General features: G+C 38.6%; 1 protein-coding gene across 7 annotated transcripts in view; it reads left to right on the top strand.

Annotated features, from left to right (window-relative positions):
• SYNE2 (spectrin repeat containing nuclear envelope protein 2) overlaps positions 1–16,778 on the top strand; it is a 196,589-nt gene that overhangs the window by 26,491 nt on the left and 153,320 nt on the right. For all 7 annotated transcript variants that reach the window (XM_026849688.1, XM_026849685.1, XM_026849686.1 and 4 more), the window contains exons 3-18: positions 210–271; positions 1,211–1,306; positions 1,577–1,654; positions 1,749–1,841; positions 3,016–3,197; positions 4,835–5,031; positions 5,508–5,608; positions 6,367–6,468; positions 7,221–7,358; positions 8,240–8,404; positions 10,289–10,401; positions 11,095–11,251; positions 12,938–13,034; positions 13,189–13,376; positions 13,543–13,707; positions 14,983–15,156. In XM_026849688.1, coding sequence (XP_026705489.1) covers positions 210–271; positions 1,211–1,306; positions 1,577–1,654; positions 1,749–1,841; positions 3,016–3,197; positions 4,835–5,031; positions 5,508–5,608; positions 6,367–6,468; positions 7,221–7,358; positions 8,240–8,404; positions 10,289–10,401; positions 11,095–11,251; positions 12,938–13,034; positions 13,189–13,376; positions 13,543–13,707; positions 14,983–15,156 — 2,108 coding nt within the window. The remainder of the gene's footprint in view (positions 1–209; positions 272–1,210; positions 1,307–1,576; positions 1,655–1,748; positions 1,842–3,015; positions 3,198–4,834; positions 5,032–5,507; positions 5,609–6,366; positions 6,469–7,220; positions 7,359–8,239; positions 8,405–10,288; positions 10,402–11,094; positions 11,252–12,937; positions 13,035–13,188; positions 13,377–13,542; positions 13,708–14,982; positions 15,157–16,778) is intronic.

Here is a 16,778-nt window from a genome sequence, read left to right as displayed (position 1 = left end):
TGCAGTATCATCTCTGCAAGCAAGAAAATATCAGCTCTAAAATAAGAGTTGAGAAAAACAAATATTAAATAGTAACTCAATATCTGGAAGAATGGACCTTACATTTGAGATGGATGCCATGTATATTTCTGAGAAAGAGACATAAAACTAGATCATTTTTACCATTAACCTTGTTTTTTTTTTTTTTTTTTTTTTTTTTTTTTCCCCAGTGGAGCGAGAGTTTACACAGAAGAAAGCCTTCACTAGCTGGATAAATTCAATATTGGCAAAGGTAGGAAGGGGACTTTTTAGGAAAGACATGCCTTTTGCCGTTTTGATTTGGACTTGCTGTATAGAGATTAAAATTTTTCAGAATAAACAAAATTAATATAAGATTTGTAGACACTGTCTAGAAAAAGTAGTCCCTGGAAAGCATTTAATAGGGGAAATGGCTTTGTTTTGGTGTTTGTCCACGGACATTTTTAAGAGATCGTTTGTAAATAGATGACAGTATTTTTGTTGCTGATGTGGTAAAACATACTTGCCCTGGATTGTAGCGCATGTCTCAGGGTTTTATGAGGTTCTGTATTTATTATTAGTTTTACTGTGTTTAGGTAAGTATTATTCTATTATGCAATCCAAGAACATGAGTTTAATGGGATGACCTGAGTGACTGGTGAGCATTAAGAGAAACCACGTAGTAGTGTAAGTGCTCTTTAAGCTTTAGCAAAGCAGCTCATGCAGCATGTGCTGGGGCTCTGACTTGCTCACGTAAAAGAAGAATCCTGTTTTGGTCCCTCTTTGAGCAGAAGCTGCTGAGTCCATGGTAGGTTTGTGTTGTCCACAAGTAGGTGGAAAGCGTGAGGGTTTAGTTATTCAGCTTTATAGTCAAATTTATACTTGGGTCATGTTCGATTAAGAAGTCAAAATATGAATCAATTGTTATTTTTACAGACCCCTTTTCAAAGTTTTAGGGTCTTTTGCCATATATCTCCTCGAAAAGTAAAAATACTTGAAAATGAGATCTAAAATAACTATAAAACACAGAGGCAAACATAATAATGTGTTAGAAGAAGCAGGATATGGCTGATTAGATGCAGGATTTATATTTCAGCTTATTGAAAAAGGATGCTAAACATTTTTTAAACAACAATAATCTGTGATGTTTTGTAGTGTGTTGAATTCAAAATGACACAAGATGGTATGACAAGCATTGAAATTTATTTTGCAGCATACACCTCCTTCTGTTGTCTCAGACCTGTATACAGACATACAGAAAGGACATTTGCTTTTGGATCTGTTGGAAGTGCTTTCAGGTCAACATCTGGTAAGACAGAGTAATAAAACTATTACTTCAGTCCTTCATCAAATCCAGCAAAGATTTATGTATATGCTTAATTGTAACCATATAAACGATCCCTGTGGAGTCATAGAGCTATTTGCAAGTAACTTATTCTTACACCACTAATACTGAAACACACTGAAATAAGTTGATCCAAAGTAATTTGTGAATCTTTGCAGGACTTCCCTTATCAAAATATCAAATAATTTTAGTTTTTGCAACTGAGTATGTAACCTGTTCTTTTTCACTTCACAGCCACGGGAAAAAGGATTTAATACCTTCCAGTGCAGAAGTAACATAGAAAATGCTTTGACATTTTTAAAGAGCAGATCAGTGAGTATTAACTTTGAAATTCACAACTAAAGCCAGTTGAGCTCGTGGAACATTTTCTTTGTTAACAATGATCCTTTTTTTTTTTTTTTCCTAGCTCAAGCTCATAAATATTCATGTTGCTGACATTATTGAAGGAAAACCTTCCATTGTGCTTGGCCTAATCTGGACAATTATATTTCATTTTCATGTAAGTATTTCAGCAATGTAAGAGAGTTTTAGTAGAGGGGAAAATCACAAAAATGTGTTGACTTACATGGTTGCCAAACTAGATGAATTGGTACAAAGCAGAAGATTATTTTCTGACATCTGGAAGTGACAGCTCAGGGAGGAGATGCACCAGTGCATCTTTCCTGCATCTGAGCTACTTCACCAATGCAATGTTGGCATTGTAGCATGCTGAACAATATCTAGCTGAAAACGGTAGAAATGAAAGGTACTGAGATTTTTTTAAAGTAATCACTTAAATAATAGGCTAAACTTTGACTGTCTGTCTAAGGCCTGTAATGATTAAGCTCCAAATAGAGCACATACTGCAAAGTGACTGACATCCATCTCCCTCGGAGGCAGCCCCCCTCTTCAGTGTTGGCTGTGCTCACAGTGTGTAATTGTTGCTATTATTTTTTTCAGTGTCAGGTGCCTGAAGTAACACGAAGGCTGTCATAGTGATGTTTCTTAGACAAGATACTGAGCCTACGTCTTGCATGGCGTGAGGTTATGGGGAGGTTTGAAAGTACAGGGCCTTGCTTTAGTCGTGTTGTAGGACTGTAGATGATAATGGAGCCAGCAGTGAATTAACCTAGGTGCACTGGGGGTGAACTGGTGGCTGGGGCTCAGGAGAGCGCTAAGAAACAAAGTTATCTAACATTATTGTAGCCCATATTTTTCTTGGTAAAGGTACTTTGTTGCTCAAGATTCTTGTGCTGCAGATAACCTGTGCAATCAAATGTAGATCTCTGAGGTCTATCGAGTAAGTTTTCCTTCACCCTGAGTGAGCAGGCAAACTCTGAGCATGCCTAATATATGACATTGCTGACAGCAGAAAACACAGCTGCCGTGAGCTGCTTTCACTGGTAGGAGTAGAAGAGCACGTTGAGTGAGAAGGTCCCTTGATGCTGTTACTGGTACCCATGGTATAACATGGAAGTCTTTGGGTGAATATTTCCTGCCAAGAAAACACCTGAAGATAGAAATTCAGCATGAAATAGTTCAGGTTGAACAGATAAAAAAACCTCATCTGATCTTTGGGGGCAGGGAATTACTGTTACAGCTGTGATTGAGTCCTTTATAATTCTCTGGTTTTCTGCTGATGTCTTGGTAATTTTTCACTGAAGCCTGATTAACTCTCTCATCATCTCTGATAGATTGAAGAACTTGTCAGGACACTTGCTTGTACTTACAATCAGCCTTCACTTGATTGTTCGAGTGCTGTTGACTCCTCTCCAAAACCAACCCGATCAGCTAAAAGAAGTGCTAAAATTAAGGAACGGTGGAAGATGTCTGCTACAAAGGCTCTTTTGTTGTGGGCAAAAGAACAGTGTTCACTGTAAGTTCCATCTGAGACTTGTAAATAGTATGTTACACGTTGTATTTACTGCTTTCCTCTAAATGTGGTGATATTTTCCCCTGTTTTTTTAACATTACTTAGTGACAGCTTAGCAGAAAAACCTTTAGATTTCAGATATTGTTACAAGTATTTTTAGCATCAAACTCTAAATGTTTTGACATGAACCCCTTCAATATAATAATGTGAAGCTAATCCTACTAATCAAACATTGAATTCTTTGGCTTTTCTCTTTTAGAGACTTTTGTGCAATAAGTCTAGTGGAATGTTTACATGATTTGCTAGTTTTTATCCTCATGGTTGGCACTGGTTAACAAAGTTTGAATAATTAGTTTATTTTTAAAAGGAAAATGTAGGATTTCTAGGATTGCCACATGTTGTGTTTTTCTGTTGAAATGCTGCATGATCCCCAAGAAGGATCCTAGCCCTAGAGGTCCTAGTCCCCAGTTCTAACAAGGTGTTTCCTTATGCTTGATGTTGATTTCAGTGGGAGTATTCACAGTGCACAATCTGGAGCATATACAAATATTTCTTGCAAGGGGCAGGTTTTACATTTTCTTCAAGGGCTAGTGCTCCACTCCAGGACATTTCAAATATGTGTTACAATAATGTCAGCCCTTGCTCTCCAGCTATTTGGTTGCTTTATGTTCTAAAAACATCCTACTAATATTCCATGTTGCTAGTGGAGATAAAGACCTTCATCACCACATCAGACACTCTGCTGGGAAAATGTTTTCAGGCAGTGAAGTTTCCTTTTTAGCTGTGTTTTATCAGGACAAGATTGATTGGCATGTAAAAACCAGCTCTCTGTCCATTTAATCTTCCTATTTCTTTTGCTTTTTCTTTTTCAGCAATATTGCTCTCTATTTTGTAGCTTCCTTTCTGAATTGTGGTTACACTGAATGATTTTGTTATCAGTGAATCCTACAGTTTTTGGTAAAAGAACTAATCTTCTAAGTCGTGGCCCATTGTTTTGTAACTAAATTTGATTACCTGAAACCCTACATCTTTTCCATGCTATCACATACTCCTAATATACGAGCTGGAAAGTTGTCCCAGAATTCAGTGTGGCTTGCACAGCTGGGCACCTCACATCACTGTCCAGGCACTGCTTAATAGAAGATGTTTTAAAGACACTAAGCTAATAAGGAGAAAAAAATATTTTGCCAGCAGTAGTAGATCACTTTTAAGGTTTGGACTTTGTAAAATGCCAGAGGTGATTCTAATACTCAGTGCCCTTACAGAGTAATACCTACATGTTCTTCAATGCTTTGGTTCTTGTTTTTCCATCCCATAGGATGCAGCGTTATTGAGCACAAGTGATGTTCAGAAAGGGTATTGGATCAGCAAAGCTTTATCTTCAAAATGCAACATAAGAAAAAAACATTGAGCCATTTTGCAAAAACAGTACAGAAATGTTTAATTGTAGTGATTGGTAGTACTGGCTGTATTGTTGTTTGACCCAGCTTCTGCAGAAGTTCAGTGGCAAGGTTCTCTATAACTCCTTGGATTTGGTTCATACTCCGGTTTACTGAATTTATATTCTATTTCTAAATTCGTACTTAGGACATCTGAGAAAACAGGCTATAACATTATGTTTCTAATCATATTTGGAATAGGCACGGCTCTATCAATGTGACTGATTTCAAGTCAAGCTGGCGAAGCGGATTGCCTTTTTTAGCCATCATCCAAACCTTACAACCCGGTCTAGTTGACTTGGAGAAGGCAAAAACTAGAAGCAATAAAGAAAACCTGAAAGAGGCTTTCAGAATTGCAGAAGTGGAGCTCAATATTCCACGGCTTCTTGAACCTGAAGGTAAATGATCTGCTTTTTTTTAATATTTGTTATCAGGAGTGAGAGTAATATAATCCTATATATGTTGACTTGTAATACAGGAAAAAGTAAGACTGTGCTTAGGTTTGAAATGGAACACTGATGTTTACTGTAATGCTCAAACCTGTGGTTCTTTATTTTAAAACATCAACTGTACTTAGGATTTGTAGGATTTTGGAATTGGCAGCAAATGTAGGAGCAATGTGCAGAAGAAAGGATATGAAACTTTCCCGTGCCTGGGAGAAACTTTTTAATTAGCCAGTTATGTTATATTAAAATATTCCCAAGGAAAGAAATGTTCATTACATATTAATTTCTGTCAATGGTATGTTAACTGAGCTGCTGCAAAATAAACATGTTTATGGTAATGTGTTTTAATAACTGCAGTATAGCATGTAATTATGAGATCAGGCCTAGAAGGCTGCATAATTATGTAAATGCTGTATTGGCTTTTGTAGATGTTGACATTATAAATCCAGATGAAAAATCAATCATGACTTACGTGGCTCAGTTTTTGCAATACTCCAGGAATTTGCGTGAGTCTGAAGAAGACATGGAGGTATGTCATGTGGTTTATCACTGAGGCATTTTTAAATGAATGTACATCATGGATGCCAAGAGTATCCCTACTTTGTTTGCCCAGTTTATAACCTGTCTCAGGTGGTAGATCCTCTGATTCAGTACTGACAGGAATGAATTGGCTTGAAACTTCTGATGCTCCTGTGTGGTAGTCAAGAGACAGTGTGACAGATTTTTATGATACAGGTGGAATTGCTGTGCTGGTTGTCTTGTTTTTTCATTTAACTGTTACAGAGGACATTTTCAAGCATGGTTGTCTTCATATGTGCTCTGAAGCCTGAATGTATATATTGAGGTAGAGGCAGACAGATTTGCAAATGATCAAAACAACCAGCTTTAAATTTAATAGCTCACATGTAAAGTGGACAGAAGTTGTCACTCACAGATCACACTGGTTGGAAAACCAAGTTTTCTGTTCTCTATATTCTCCTATGAGACTTTATGTATTAATTGGTTATTCACATATCTCCATACTGATAATCTCCTTGCAGTGGGACTGCAGTTAGACTCTTCTTTTAAGATGCCTTCATATCTAGGTTCCAGGTTTAAAACTCTGGCCTTGCTCTATAGTAGTGCCTGACCCAAAATTCAGTAGAGTCCCCAGGAATTATTATTTGTTTTTCAACAGCTTTGAATGGGGTTTATCATATGCTTAATGTGTGTTGTTTTATGGCACAGTGTAAATTAAAAACAAGGCTTGCAAAATGAAAAAATGAAATTTTCTGCTCTAATTACCAGGAAAAAGTAAAGGAGGCTGTGAGCTGGTTGGCTGCACAGGAAAAGAAGTTAGCAAAGTTACTGATTGACACAGAGAATGAAACATATTACCAGAAGTACAAAGTAAGTTGCATTTCATATTTAACCGCTCCTGTGAGAAGAAGCTGTATTTCTGGGAATACTTGTAATTTTTTCATCTTTGTTGCCTGAACTGAAGCATTAAATTTTTAAACAAGGGTTGTAAATCTGACAATGAATTTGGTAAATGCTCTCGTATGATTGAAAGAAGGGTAGGATAAAATTCTTTTTATTGGGAAAATATAGATACTGCTTGGTTTTTGAGCAGAGCAAGTTTTTTTTTTTCTGGAGAGAGTAGAGTAGTGTCTTTAATTGGTATAGTTGAAGACTTGGACAATATTCAAGCACATAGGCCCTTTGAAGCATTACCTTCGCTATTTCTGTGCTAATAATAACAGTAGATTTAACACAACTGATGTTATAGAGGAGTAGTTGAAGTGTTTGCTATAGGTTGTGCTGAAACAAAACTTGCTTTGGTTTATACCGTAGCCAAAGTTTGTAATAAAATGATTCATGGGGGACTGTGAGGGGTGAAATTTTCCCTTTTCCTTGGTGGGAGGGGAGAACCATGTCCTGGCTGCACTGAGTATATATTAAATACAGATTTTGCACCTATAATTTCAGACCCAAATACTGCCTGGAGACAAGTGTGCCTCTTTCCTACTATCTTGCCTTTGCGTGCATCACACCCTTTGAAGTTAATGGAAGTCATACCAATGTGTTCAAAGGCAGTTCTTGGCTCTATAGCTTCCATCTGAAGCCTTCTTCTGTGAATTACTCTTCCTTTTTATCCCTAGGAAATGCTGTCATTTATGGAAGCATTTAACCAAGAAAAAAAAACCTTTCTGCCTGTGTTGTCATCAAAAAGAAGTGAGACTGAGCTAAGCCAAGGCTGGCGGCAGATGAGAGAAGAGTGGGATAAACTGAACTCTCAGGTCAGTCATTTCTAGCTCACCATGTTACAAGCGTGAGCGTGTTTGATGAAGAAGCCTAAGTCTACCCCAGGAACTTGCACAGGGAAAAAAGGGCAGGTGATACTTTATTTGGATTGATAAAAGAGGTATTGACCCTGAACCTGAAGTCTAGACAAGGTGATTGGTGTACAGTGCCCAAGAGGAGACAAAAGGTGACTCTGTATTACCTTTCTGCCTCCTGAGCCTCGGGACTGTGAGACGTCCATGAAAAATGGCCTGCATCTGATTATCTTTGAGCACTCTTCTGATCAAAGTTTTTGGCATATTTATGCTTAAAAGGTTCTTCTGGGACATAATTATGGCTCAGATAATGATGTAGCTGGGAAAAGTGTTTTATTATATTCTTTCATATGGCATAGATAATGATATAGTGAGATCTGGTTGGTCAGTGCTTTGCAGTGAGGTTGTCTGTGTCATCTCCCTCTGCTGCAAGGGGGAAGGTATTGGGCCTTGCTGGCAATTCCTCTTTGTGAAAGAGGTGTTCCCCTGTTGGCCCCATGATGGAAAGCTGTCCAGAGCACCCCTGTTTCCCCTCTATTTTGCAACTAATTTACTATGAATTTCCCAGTTGCTGGGCTTTAAGATGGTCACCAGCCAAGGACAGTAACTGCAAAATTCTCTGCAGTGTTACAGACATTACAGACTGGGGAGCAAACCTGCATGTCAGGTCAACATAGCTGATCTGCAGCTGACTTCACTGGAAGCTCCTTTTCTGAATGGTGACAGGCGTGGGTTTTTTTTCTGGGATGTCTAGAGCATCAGCTTATGGAGCTTATATCAGTATCTTGAGGATGGGAAAGAAAATAATAGTGAGAAATTTAATCACTTGTTTTCCTTTTAAGATTAATGAATGGAAAGTGAAGCTGGACCAGATGTTGCCCTCCCCTCTGGATAGCATTGAGGCTTGGCTTCAGGAGGTAGAACATCTGCAGGCAGAAGATTTGCCTGATTTGCAGGACCCGTTTAAAGCAATGTTTGTCTTCAGAGAAATAATTGTAATATTTAAGGTATGCTGATCCCAAAGAAACATTCTACTTCAGTCTGACCTAGCAAAGCACTTGTTACGGAATTGCTATTTGACATTTTGGGAAGTGGTGTGGATATGTTTATCTTCTGAAGATGAAAAGCACTTTTGAACATACCTTTGAACAGTGATGAGTTTAATTAAATAACTGCATGGGTCTATAAGGAAGGTTTCTGACTTCACTGGTGTGAGATTAAATTTGAGTGCTATCTGAATGAGTAAATTACGGTAATATTTTTTATGTGGTTCCTGCAACTTGTTTGTTTGTTAAGTAATAACAGAAGGTAATTGCATCCTTATCTTTAAATCTACACTTAATGCATACCTATTCAGAGAAGCACTTGGGCTCAGGGCCACATTCCAGTGAATTAATGAAGTCTGTGTGTTTAAAGGTAAGTATTTGCTGAATCACTCTGATTCCATTCAAAGCAATGGGAGGTATTTTGATACCTCCATACCATGCAGGTTATTTATTCTGATCTTGAAATCTTTACACTGATAATGGTTTAAGCGTCCTTTAAAGTTTGAAAACTTTGGAAGGACTACATGTGTTGATGCCTGGTTGATCATCATAATGCTTTACTTGGTTTTTTTTTTATGAACAAGAGGGAAACTGAATGTTTTTGTGACATGTCCTTAAAGAGAATTTGAAAGAATGGGAAATAGAGCTGTTTGTGGGTGGCTTGTAACACCGCTTTTTATTACTGTTGCTAGTCAGTTCCTGATGTGAGAGATGGCTTTTTAACTGATAACAGCTTGGCCAGACTTTAACCATTTCATCTATGATTTTTGTTGTTCAGACTAAGTAGTTAAAGCATTTCTAAGAATGAGACAAAGGGAGTGATGTTGTTGGCTTAGGGGTTTCTTTTTTCCCATTGAACATGTAGATAAAAATCATTAAGTTCCTTAAGAAGCAACCCAGGATACTTAATTTCTGTCAGATCCACTTTTCTCATGGGAAGACATTCTGCTGAGAATTTTTCCTTCTCCTTCTTCTAGTCAGTCCTTTTAGCATGTCTTGTGCGGGATCTTATTGCCAAGGTGGTGCCTTATAATGGAAATTTTACTTTCTCTTAAGATCTACAAAACTACCCACCAATGCTCATAACTGTGTGACTCAAATACTGTCAAGACTAAAAAATCAAGTATTTAAAACCTGTGCATTATTTTCAGGTTTGAGGGCTGCCCCAGGATTTAGCCATTTCCATTAACATGCTTTGTGGCAGTTCTTATTACCTAGAAATAAACTTTTAGCATATTTATTTATATGCTGCTTATGAATTTGCTTAATTCTGTGCAATGCATTTTATATTTTATTTTAGCATAGGGAATTTGGTTCTGAGACACATGTCATAAAATCTTCCCCAATCGAGTGATACTGGCCATCAGAGGGTTAATGTGATATGCTATCAGCATGGTGTTAGATGGAAATTTATTGAGTAGTCAAATGAAGTATTAACCATGTGTGACATAATAGGTTTATTCATCAGGTTTTGCCATCAGTCTTTGCTAACACATGGCAAAGAACAACTTAATATCCTGAAACTGTTACAGTGACACTTTTTTGTCTTAAAGATGATAACGAAAGTGAGGAAAAACTGATACCAAGGGTAGTGTAGATTTGTGTTCCTTACATTTAACTAGATGCACAGTGATAAGAGAAATCAGGTAGTACTGCACTAAATAGGCGCTTTAGAAGCTGATGAGATAAATACTTTCATTGCACTTTAACAAGTAAAGACACTGGAAGATTGTCTTGTGCTGACTAGTTCTTAATAGCTCTCACCCTAATGGCAGGTGACTTGCAGATTCCCTGATGAAATACTCTAGAATTAAAATGAATGGCTTACTGTCTTTTTCTCCCCAGGGCTTGATGGACTGTTTTGATTCTCACTTGGACGCTCTTCAATCATTTAAGAATGAAGATGAGAAGAGTATGCCAGTAGTCTTGCCTGAAAAGTTAAAGGAAATGGAAAGAAGGTTGTGATCCTTAAATTCCCTCTGCTTCAACTATATTGTATTCTAGCTCTGTTACTGTCTTGTTCTGCTGTTCTGAACAAAGCACATAATTTATCCATGCCTTGCAGAAAAAGAGCCTTTTCCACTTAAGTAGATTAGCTATCATGTGGAGCAAGCAGGTTCACTCATTGGTCCAATGAATGTCGAAATATGTGTAGAAAGCAGAGCTCATTAACAGGAACTTTTCAGATGCCCTTTGCTAGTGTGGAGAGGAACCACCCACCAGGGGCAGGGAACATGAATATTTTGAATGTAAAAATTTCTCTTGGGGTGTGGATTCTCTAACTTTTAATTTCCACCTTTAAAATCACTGGGATCTACAGGTTGTGCAACCCCATGTATCTGTTGGAGGATATTTTTAAAAAATGACTAGTGAATTGTGTCTGTAACCTGAGCCCCTTTGATAGACAGATGGCAGATGCCCCTATTCGGGGCATTTAAGGTTTTTCATAAGTTGATCAGTCAATATTGACTCAACATTGCTGCTACTTTAAAAAAAATAAACTGTTGTTATCATAAAATTTTACTCCCGTGCTAATAAAATAATGTTTACATACACATAATTCTGAATTTTTAGGCTAAAAACCTTATACATTAATGCCTTCTATATCTGAATATTTTGAGTCAACTTTTGGAACCTTTCACTGTTTGCAGATTCAGCATTATTTGTTTCACAAACTCCAACACCTTTCTTGAATACCACTATGGACTGTGCTCGGCTATTGCCAATGAGGTGATGTTAAAGCTGAATATCTGGGACATGAAATATGGGACAAAAGAGTCCGTGGAGTCACTGTTGGAAAATTGGAATGTAAGTTTTAAATATATCTATCACACCCTGACAATAATTCTTCTTCCCCACCTCTCTTTGATTCAAGCTTGTGCCTGTCCTCATCCAGAGATACTACGATAGTTGGTAGAAGCTTGGTAGGCTTGTGACATCTGGGATTTATGCAAAGGACAGGTAGACTTCCATAGCTTTCTCCATGTGTTCCCATTTTGCTCTGAATCAGAGTTCCTTCTTCGGTTTGGAGAGATAGTGAGCTGTGACTTTTTTTTTAATTTTCTCTCTGCCTCTTTTTATTCTTTATTGGAAGATTTCTTTCTTTCTAGACTATTTATAGGGCCAGTAGTAGCAGAACTTCCCTAACTCAGACCTCTCTGGGCTAGCTCAGCAGTTGCTATCTTCAAAAACAGCCAACACCCACAGTGCTGGCTAATACCACCTTCTGCTGTTACCTCTTCCTTTTCCAGCTTCCTTACCTTCTTATGTTTTGTGGTGAATAGGAATTGTCTTGTTTTGTTGTATTTTGTGCTTAGCTCAGCTTCGGGGCTCAGGTTATTAAAATGATACTGTGTGTAGGCCTGTGGGAGGGGGTGGATTACCCTACCCCAAATACTCTCAAAAATGCATCAACAATAGAGGCAGAGATGAAAATGCTGATGCCGTCAATTTTGCCCCATGTCCAGTTAATGGGACTCCTCCTGAATTCCATCTTAGTAAAGTTTCTAAAGAGTTTCTTGGAAGCTTTTCAGACTGGCAAATTCCTAGTTAAATTAGTGGGAATTTCACCAGCATCACAGCTGTGGAAGGAGGCAGCAAGTGATTGTATAAACCAGCAGTTTTCCTCAGCAGTATTACCCTGTAGTGAGATGGGAGTACAGAGTTAATCTGTGCTGAGTTTCTTGATTCATTTGGTTTCATGAATAGTTACTATCTTGTTATTTCTACAGTTGTGGTTTATGGTCTTTCTCAAGCTGATAGAATATAGAGCTTTCCCTGGGAGTTTAAGGCTTGTGGCTCTCTTTCTGGTCCCATGATGTGCAGCCCTGGCTGAGTGGTGGCATGGTGGCCCAGGTTTGTCATGGCCACAGGAGAGGTTACTTTGTCGTCTGCTAGATAGAACATTTGGAGGAGTGGGGAGCTCTGGGGTGAGATGCAGCTCAGACAGAGAGGGACTGAAGATCAACCCTTTCATTCCCCATGTGAATATTTAAAGCGCAAGTCTCCTCCTCTGCTCCCATTTCTTGATCTTTCACCCTTTCTATCCCCAGTTTGGATCTTACTTGATCTGTGGCGGGAACTAGGCATGTCGGGATTTCTGTGCATGCAGGGAAACCCACCTTCCACTTTCATCACTTTTTTGACTTTATGTGACTAAATTCTGCCTGACTTGTTCTAGATGCCTTTTCTCAACATAGCCCTAGGGCCCTAACTTTTTGAAATAAACAGCCCTGACTCATGCAGGGCTGTGACTCAGGCAATGGCATTCAGGAGTTAATATTCCCATTGAAGTTACTCTCTGCACAAGCAGAAAAAAGAACAGAACTATTTCGGACTAAAGGGTGCAGATGAGTTGCTGGATTGGCTTTGCTCAGTTTGTTTAGCCTGCAGGTTATAGGCTCATATTGAATAAAATGTATCCCAAACTGCATTTCCTACCTAGTTTTATGTGGGTTAGTGTTACCCATGCCAATTACTTTTCACTTTGGGCAGAATTTCATTGAAGAAAAGAGACTTGAAACGCAACTAGAAACTGCTACTCACATCTGTGAAGATTTGAAAAACAAAAACATAAGCAATCCTGACTTAGGTAAGTTCATGCACAGAAACTATTATGAAGATTTGAACTGATGTGCTGTCACCAGTTTTAATTCCCACTTATGTTTTGTGTAAAATACTGCTTCTGTGTAATTAAACCTCTCTGTTTCCAAATGTATAATGATATTCCCTATTTGATGTCCTAGCTGGAGATCCTCAAGAAATTAGCAAACTTTTTAAGACAGTGGAGTCAAAGATTTCTGTGTGCAGAGACTATATTTCCAATGTAAATACCACTCTACAGAAAGTTCTGTCTTCCTGGAGTAATTATACAGAAAACATGCACTTGCTAAAGACGTGGCTGGAAGAAAAACGAAATGAGCATCCGAAAGAGGTATGTGGCTGGATTTCTCTTTGTAATCACAGAGAAAGATACTTAGAAGCCTCCTGGAAGAAAAGCATCACACATGACAGTGGTGGTTGTTGCTTTTCTGTTCCTCATTTTGGAAATAATCTTTTGGCAGGGTTTTGCTTTAAATGATTTCAATGCCTCTGTCTAGATCCCTGCTGAGATCTTGGCAAAGTGGAATTCGGTTCATGGTTCCTTAAATGAAGCTGGAAACTATCTCATTGAAGTCAGCAAAGAGCAAGTTGGATCAAATATTGCCAAAGAGCTGAAGAAACTGAACAGGAGATGGGCTAAATTCATCAAGAGGACACACTTTGTGAGTTATATTTTCATATGACTCTTTTGCCATGCAGCCTTTGAAGCCATATTTTATAGACTTACCAGCTTGCTTATTAGATGTTAATAAACCTTTCAGTCAATCTATATTGCCAGTTTTAAACCAGGAGGAACAGAGAATACATAGAGGCATCCCATTCTTAAGTCTTTGTGACTCAGTTAAATGCTTTTTATGACACAATAGAAAATTTTCAATTTTTAAAATGGAAATTTTAAAACTACTTATAAAAGGAACTCTTATTACAGAATAAAGCTCTTTATTCAGTTCTAGAGATGGAAGTAATCAATTTGTTAAGAGCTTGTGAGCCTTTGCTAAATTGCCTCAGCTACTCGAAAGTAATCATTGCTGCACAGGTATTTCTAGGGTTGTGCAACTTTACCCTAGCTCATTGACAGGTTTTTAGGCTTCCATAAATGCCTATACAACCTGCTTAATGTTACATATTTTACATTTCCTAGAATGCTTTCACAAGAATGACATTTCCAGTCTGCCTGGGAATATTGGAGCTCTTAATTTTCTAAACTGAGCCTTTTACTGATATTTATTAAAAATACTATTGTGACAATAAATGATGGCAAAAAATTACAACATTTTTATAGGAGATGAGCTTAGTGAGAATGCAAGAAGATCAAAGGAAACATGTTCCCAAGGGTGAGGGAAATCCAGAGTTTCCTAGAAAAACCCTTAATAAGAGGTGCCTTTTGGAAATACATTCAGAAAACAGAGATAAAGAGACCTCTTTCACCCTTACAAGGGCTTAAGGGCTTCAGGAGATATTTTTCTGGTATTGTGTTGGACATTATGGCTATAATATATATTATATTTCTTTTTATATATAAAAAGGCAAGGGCAAATGCTTGAGCTCTGGCTTGTGACTGCTGGTACCAGGCAGAGTTACTAACTATAATTGTTAGCACGCTCCCTGGTCTGGATTTGACCAACACCAGCTATCATTCTCTTGAACAATTCCCTGGCATAGCCTGGGGGATGCTGCAGCCCAGGAGTTACTCTCTGTAGTAGCGTGGCTGTGGCTGCATGCTTATAGGGGAGAGGTGGGCTGTATGGTCACAGGTTGTGCTGTCCCACCTGCTCTCAGGGTTGGAGAACTGAGCCTCACATGGTTTATTTACCAGAATGTTTGGCATTTATTTCTCCCATTTCACCTAAGTGGTGACTGTGTGTTGCAGGAGGGTAGCAGAGAGACCCATAAACTGATGATGGGAATGAACATCTTACCCTGCTCTTTGTTTATAGCTTGGTGAAGAGAGCACAAATGCTGCTGAAAAGACCAGGGAGCTTCTGGGGAGGCTGGAGAAAACTGAAGAGCTCCTTGGAGGGGTGGAGAGCTGGGCAGCAGAGAGTGGAGATCTGCTTAGCAAGATCGGTCATGAGGGGCCTATGGAACCTGAAATGGAGGAACGTTTGCAGGTGAAAATGGAAATACGCTGCTTAAAATACTTGTTCATCAGATCCTTATCTTTCAGCACGGTTTCATGGCTGGGGTAATATGAGCCATCATCAGTGAAGCAGAAATGAATGTGTATTTTGTACTGTAACACTGGTAAAAAGTGAAGGCAATGCTAATGTTTTGGTGTTATTTCCCAGGATCACTCCCAACTGAGCTATAAATGAATCTTCCAACATCAGTGTGGCAGATGACAAGCGGGTGCCAATTAAGTGCTGTTGGTGCCACGGATCAGCAGCTTGCTCTTGAGTGATACTAATTACTCCCTGTCCAGCACAGCATTTCCAGCAGACTAAAACTTTGCAAGGTGCCAAGTTGAGAATTTCCCCTGACCATACAGTGCTTTCTATCATCTACCTCCCGTGCAGGGAAGAGGTTTGGGACAACTTGGCTGCATTCAAGGCTTACCTGTCAAAAACTGGAATACTTGAAGTAATTTCAGCAGCATGCTGGGTAATTCATGCATCTCAGCTTATAGGCAGTTGCTCTAAACATCCACAGTGATCACTGATGAGTTTCTCATTACTTCCACTAGTCTGTATTGTTTCCCATGTCTCTCTGCCAGGGATTACTGTTCCCTACCCCAGCAGATGGCAGGTGGAATTATGTATATATAACTCATCAGCTTCAGTACAAAGTCTGATTTATTTTCTTCACCTGCCAGTGAAGGTGAGACCAAACAAAGATGCCAGGCTTTGCACTGGAGAAGCTGAGGCACTGTCTTTAGTTGCCTTTTGCTATTTCTGCAACAGGGCCAATACAATGTAATGGTAGGGAGGTGACCACCAGAAGGAGGTTTCATCAGAGCTCCTCTGCCTAAGTGCTAAAATTAAACAGAGATCTTTTTTGGTGCATTAAATCCACCTACAATAACTGTGAACCAGAATTAATGTTAGTTTACTTTTGATTTGTGCCTTCTTGCACTGTGTTTAGTTGACAGAATTAAGGAGTGTGAGACTATGAAAAGAATCTCTTTGTCTTTTTGTAATTGTGGGCATATGTTTATAAAATAAGCCTTATTTTGCAGTGTGACACTAGTTTGTTAAAAACAACAAACTAACAAAAGACACCCTGAAATACAGCATCTAAAAATGTGACTGGTATTGTACTCCGTGTCTGTGAGCAGAAGAGATCAGGTCTCTTATTACCTGTGGTACAATAGGATGGGATCCAGAAAGCACTGATTATCATTAGAAGAATGCTAATTGACAACTTCAAACAGGAAAACGTGTTGAATATTCATAGATTAAACCAGCTCTAATAACGACATTTCTTGATAAAAATTCAAATACAGAACAGTACTTTTGCATGCAAAATACTCAGCTGCTGCCTGCCCTTTAGTACTGAACACCACAAGAAAATCTGAGCCTTGATATGTGCTTTTAGATGCCTTCATGATCAGATGATGAATATCCAAATGTGTGGTTTGTACGTTCATTTGGAAAGCTGTTTGGATAGGAAAGCACATTTAAAAACTACTTCTAATTGGCTCTGAGGCAAAGACATGGGAGGTATCACATTGACAAAAAGGCTGTTTCAGCAACCAGAATCCCCTGTGGATGGCAGCAGACTTCTTTCTCTGTAC

The sequence above is a fragment of the Athene cunicularia genome (assembly GCF_003259725.1).
Source record: "Athene cunicularia isolate RWA chromosome 5 unlocalized genomic scaffold, athCun1 chr5_part1, whole genome shotgun sequence".
NCBI classification, from domain to species: domain Eukaryota; kingdom Metazoa; phylum Chordata; class Aves; order Strigiformes; family Strigidae; genus Athene; species Athene cunicularia.
This window is presented reverse-complemented; position numbering and strand designations above follow the sequence as displayed.